This window comes from Nannospalax galili, unplaced genomic scaffold, assembly GCF_000622305.1.
Source record: "Nannospalax galili isolate Female #2095 unplaced genomic scaffold, S.galili_v1.0 scaffold1316, whole genome shotgun sequence".
NCBI classification, from domain to species: Eukaryota; Metazoa; Chordata; class Mammalia; order Rodentia; family Spalacidae; genus Nannospalax; species Nannospalax galili.
Genome location: NW_008337765.1, coordinates 123,921 through 129,819, shown reverse-complemented (window position 1 = coordinate 129,819; position 5,899 = coordinate 123,921). Strand labels below are relative to the sequence as shown.

The 5,899-nt window shown below is 47.5% G+C and overlaps 1 protein-coding gene across 3 annotated transcripts in view; it reads right to left on the bottom strand.

The window, feature by feature from the left end:
- Tmtc4 (transmembrane O-mannosyltransferase targeting cadherins 4) overlaps window positions 1-5,899 on the bottom strand; it is a 77,211-nt gene extending 71,312 nt beyond the window's left edge. The window contains exons 1-2 of one of the 3 annotated variants that reach the window (XM_008832720.3): window positions 5,879-5,899; window positions 214-429 (exon numbers count right to left, since the gene is read on the bottom strand). In XM_008832720.3, the coding sequence (XP_008830942.1) occupies window positions 214-375 (162 nt within the window). In that variant the 5' untranslated portion in view covers window positions 376-429; window positions 5,879-5,899. The remainder of the gene's footprint in view (window positions 1-213; window positions 430-5,878) is intronic. The other 2 variants (XM_029563374.1, XM_029563375.1) reach the window with 2 other exon arrangements.

Genomic DNA, 5,899 nt, shown 5'->3' with positions numbered 1-5,899 from the left:
ACATACACATAAAATAAAAATAACAAATAAAATGTTTTAAAAAATACTTTAAAATCATAGTACACAAAAAAAGGAAATGGAACTTGACAGCCCAACTGGGACCCAGCCAAACAGTCAACCCAAGATTAACAGAGAATTCAACACCAACTTAGATGACTCCTAGGATATAAGTACATGGTAACATAAATTTCCCAGAAGAGTTGAGATACAAACCTTATTGTTAACAATGGCTTCAGAGTCATCAAAGACAAAATCTCCATCATAGCTCCTTGCAAAACACACGAGGGAAACAAATCCCACTACTAACTTAGCCCAGAAAGAGGGAAGGACAGATGATGGAATGATGTGATCCAAGTCAGCATCCAGCTCTGCCATCTTGAAAACTGCAGACTGCCAGCCTCCTGTTCCAGCATTATGCTAGTTAGAAATCTGCAAGAAAAACAACATCCTGGAAATACTTAGGGCTCTGAGTTAGACATGCCTCTGCAGTAGACATCTTAAGCAAGAGTGAGACAGTTCTGTATGCTGTGATTTTACAGGATATCATCATTAGACATACCAAGTTGTGGTTTTCAAACTTTAGTGGGAAGAGAAGTGACCTGGGAATCTGGCAGACTTCTACTCCCTACTATGGCCTATAGAACAGAAGCCCTTGAGTTTCTAATGCTGCTTTCCAGAAATACTGACTTAATGGAACCCTGTATTTACTAACCCTACAACGTAAGTCATTTCTAAAAGTCTGAGTCAGTTTACAAAGCTTTTTAAAAAAGTAATGATTGTGACACACACCTTTAGTCCCAGCACCCGGGAGGCAGAGGCATGCGGATCTCTCTTGAGTTCAAGTTCAGCCTGGTCTACAAAGTGAGTTCTGGGCCAGCTGGGGTTACAAGGAGACCCTGTCTCAAAAACACTAAAAACACCAAAAAAAAAAAAAAAAAAAAAAAAAAGCCCAATAGGGGCCAGAAGGCATAGTAAGTATAGTGTATGAAACTTGACCCTGACTCTGACTCTAACTGACCTTAAAGTCTATGTGTAAAACTCAAACACATATGCCAGTTGAATGAAAATCTAAGAAAGGGAACTCAAAAAGCCAGGGCACATGGAAATGACTGATTGCTGAGTTGGGGGTTTACAAAGAGATAGAGGAACTGACTTCTTTGGAACAACACCTGTCTCAAAGAGGGGAGGCAATTTTGCATGAAGATGACCTTCAATACTGGTAAGAGTCAAGTTAAAAATATGTACTTATCTGAACTTTCAAAGAGGCAAAGTGGTCTTGCCCAAGCCTTGCCATTTATGAGTTGTGTGTCTCTGCTCCCTCTATTTCCTGTGGAACACTGTAAAAACATAAGGACTTTCAAGCTGTGTTTTACGATTTGGGCCAATTCAAGGCTCAAATAAACTATTTACAAATCAGGTATTTGTCCCCATTCCCCTCACACTCTCCACAGGTGCTTTCTTTAGATATTCCAGGATCTGTCCTGGTCAGGCTGCTGGGTTCCAATCTTTGGTAAGTTTGGAGAGTTACTTAAGCTCTCTGAGGCTGTTTCCTTACTTCTAAAATGGTGATGAGGAATGTCTACCAAGAGTATGTTCCTTACACAGTTGTCCTGAGAGTTTTAATGGATGCATGGGGGAAGTTAGCTTATTGATATACTTTCTATGAGGCTGGAAAAATCCCCTTTCCACTGGCTTTTCAGTATAAAAGCTCTGGGCCTGCCTACTCAGAAAGCAGCCTCCACTCTTTATACCTAGATGGAAGAGAATTCCTCAGTCCCCTTGAGTGGGAGGCAGCTAGGATACTGGTCTAGTTAGCTTCTCTATTGATGTGCTAAAACACTGACCAAAAATAACTTGGGCAAGGAAGGGATTTATTTCATCTTACACTTCCAAGTGACAGTCCATCTTTGAGGGAAGTCAGGCAGGAACTGAAGCACAGACCAAAGAGGAATACTATTTACTGGCTTGTTCCTCTGGCTTGTGCTCAGCCTGCTCTTATACAAACCCAGGACCACCTGTCCAGGGGTGGCACAACTCACAGTGGGCTGGGCCCTCTACATCACTCAATAAGTGAGAAAATACCTCATAGATATGTCTATAGGCCAGTTCAATAGAGGAAATTCCCCAATTGATGTTCCCTCTTCCCAGATATGTAAAGTTGACACCTAAGCCAACCATGACATATATATCTGGCTCTAAATGTCCAAGATATTATTTCAGATCAGCAAGAAGTAGTCAAATAGGATTCTGAGACCACAGGTATCTTTTCTATAGCCCCTATCTGAATAAAGGTGGAGACAGATCGACAGGCAACAGGCCACACCTTTCTATGGCAACGCTGGTCCTTTTCAGAGACAGAGAGCCCCATTTACAAAATCCAAACACAGAACACTGCAATTCTTTCACTGCTGATCCCTGGAGCCTCTTTGCTTGATGTAAGGTTTGCTTTTATCAAGTGCTTGGGGAATACTCCACCTACTTTCTGCAGCTTTCTGTTCTCTCCACTGAAAGGATAAATCATTGTTCAAATCCAAATTACAATTATAAACCCTATTCTGGTCATCATGAAGATCCTGCTTGCTGTTTTACATTCCAGGTTAAAAAAAATGGCTTCCTGTTACTTAAAAATAAAAACAAAATAAAAAGATGGAATAGTTAGGACAACGTCATGCCTTAACATGGAAGGAATAAAGGTATTCTTTGGTTTAGAAAATCAATGTGCAGGAAAACAAATGTTTTATGCCAATTTTAAATGCACAACAGACTACATAGGAGATACAAAAGGTCATACAGTTGGTTTTGATGTTCTCTGGTTGAGACCTAAACATTTTAGTATGATGTCACAAAGTGTGTTAAAGTTCAAAAGGCTTTAACATTGATGAAATAACCTGTCCTCCTAAATTTGCTACTGTGTCTCTTTGCAGACTATTCATTGCCCAGGCTCATCTTAGTACTCAAGCATGACCTGCATATGCATAAGGTAGACTGGGGACTTCAACATCTGGGGTGGCCTGGAGGGCCAGGCCCCTACCCTTGGGAGGTCAACTGGATGGCTAAGTTGACCATTTTGATCTCTCCTCTTCCCATGTGGGAACTGAAAGCACAGACCTACAAAGCAGCATTCTGTCCTCCACCCTATTTCTTAGCCCTCCCTGGCTCTTGCCCTTCTCCTTGTGGAAATATTACTGCCTTTCTCTTCTTAGTTCAATGCCTCTGTGGCTTTGCTTACAGTGAAAATACTCAAAGTGCCTTTCAATGTATAGAAGTCCAGAATGTGCCTTTCATCAGCAAATTCCAAAAGAGCTACAATGTGTTAGAAACACATGTGAAGTTCTCAGAGTAGTTTTCAACAGTCCAGAGTAAAGGCTGTGGAGACAGATGATGAGGATTTGCCAGATCCATGACCCTAAGCTACATCGCTTTCCTAAGGATCAGTTTCTTCATCAGTGCAATGAGGTACCACTGCTTTCTTCAGGAGGTCATGGGGTAGGGCTTAATCAGAGTGAGGGAAGAGAAGCAGTTAAGCTTCTATTAATTGCTAGTTTGAACAAACTAGTTCCTGGTGCCTAGTCCCAAACTTGTGTCTTGAGAATGAATGCTTACTGTGCCATCACAACTACCAACATACTGTCCAGCTGACTGGGTACCTGAGAAAAAGGCACTTTTCTTTCAGGCAGATTTATAGCACATGGCTACCCTGACAAGGCATCTCTGTGACCCACACAGACTCCACAACCACATATTGACCCTGATCCCAGCTTTCCTTCTTCCAACAGGAAATGACCCTGTTCCACAATGAGGCTTGGTGCTTGGGGTAAATGAAGCCACGTCTTCATGAGGTGACAGAAAAGGGGATGTTTTTTACCCATGTCATAAGCTAGGAAAGCACATTTTCTGGTGTTTGCTTGATGGGTTTATAAGCAACATGCCTTAATGATCTTCTGAAGGTTGATGCCCTGGAAACCCAGGTCCTCAGTCAGTTTGAAAGGTAAGCTCTCCTTATGGATGGGCCAAGCAAGAGGCTCACTGTGGTTCTAGTTCCAACAGAGATCCATCTATTAGTTGCAGTAACAAAGCTGGTGTTCTGATGGCTTATTAAGGCCAGCCTCTTAATTAACTAGCCTTCAACAGTGGTTAAAGGGGGAACAAATCAATAGTCTCTTTATCCCTGATTCTCAAACTTCTAATATTAAGCCTCTATTTTTAGAGGGTTAAAACAAATTCGTCGATCAAAGGGTCAAAAAAGACCTCAAACAGGGATTCCCAAAAGGCTAAACAGCACTGAACTGGGAAACATGAAGCCCCACTGACAATGGACAGAGCAGCCCAGACTATAATAAAGCAAAGGATTAGATCCAACCTGGATGATTCACCCTGGAAAACCAGCAGCAGCCACCTAAATGAAGATTGGTTCACATGCTGTGGTAAGGATGCTGGCCTCTGTACATCAGGACAATCCATCCAGGGCCAGCTGGACCATGACCCTGCCTCTGGAAATCTGATTAAAACTACACGATGGTTTCTGACCAACACACAGGGACTTGGCAGTAAGTAGCACGAAGCAGAGAGATCTTCTTCCTAGAGTTCCCAAGACTAGGGACCCCTTGCAGTACTGAGCCAAATGGCTATGAAGGAGTGTTCTGTTGTGGCCTGTCTTTCTAATTCTGGGATTCCCCAGTGGCTGCAGGATGTCTGAGCAAGGTTTCACACAGTTCCTGTCTCAGAAAGTTTCCACGTTGCTAGCTGGTAGCCATTTTTCTCCTGGGTTGGCCAGCCCCTGTCACTTTACCCCACCTCTGCCAGGGATGCGCAGCTTGACAGGACTGCAGGGAGAGGGGACAATGAGGTGATCCAGTCAACCTTACAGAAATTCTTTCTCAAGGGATTCTTCCCACCCATCTGCTCCCAGGGAAAGCTAAATGTGGATGACTCAGTGGCTGGATGATTCCTCCAACTCCTCCCTCCTTTTGTGTGTGGTTAAAAAAAGAAAGAAAACACACAACAGCCCACAGTCACAACATCAACAAGCCCAGACGCCCCGTGGAGCCCGCAGGAGGTGAAGCGGTCGCTGCACCACCTGGTCGGCTTCCCCAACTCCTGGCCCACACCGGGAAGTGGCAGCTCGATGGCTGCAGACGCCCGAGCCGGTAGTACCGGCTCTAGCTCAACCGCGGAGCGCGGAGTAGCTGGCACTCCGGGAGCTGCGGGGTGGCTTGTCTCCGTAACCCAGGGCAGGCAGCCAAGCTCGCCCGGCTGCGTCCAGCCGTCGCTTGTGCCTTGGCCAGCTGGCGGCCAGGCGCGGGTGGCCCCGCAGCCAGGTGGTCGCTACGCCGGGTGCACTCAGGGGCACGAAGCCTGCGCATGCTGGGGCAGGCAGGACTGGCGCGGCGACCTCAGCCGTGGCGGGGCAGCACAGCAGCCCGAGCCCGGGGCGCGCACCCTGCACCGCGCTCTCTTTGTCCCGGGTACAGCTTCCACCGCGTCGCCGGGTGCCAGCTTAGGTCCCGGAGCTAACTCCTGCAGCGGCGGAGCCAGGGGCAGGGCTTGGGCACCGCCCCCGGGCCCCGGGCCGCTCCACAGGGCTCAGCTGTAAGCCGGGGAGCCAGCGCCCGCTTCGCGCCCAACTCCGCACGCCCCACGGTGCGCTCGGCCCTCCGCGGGGCCGCCCCGCGCGTTACCTGCAAGGAGCCCGCCAGCTTAGGTCCCGGAGCTAACTCCTGCAGCGGCGGAGCCAGGGGCAGGGCTTGGGCACCGCCCCCGGGCCCCGGGCCGCTCCACAGGGCTCAGCTGTAAGCCGGGGAGCCAGCGCCCGCTTCGCGCCCAACTCCGCACGCCCCACGGTGCGCTCGGCCCTCCGCGGGGCCGCCCCGCGCGTTACCTGCAAGGAGCCCGAGCCGCG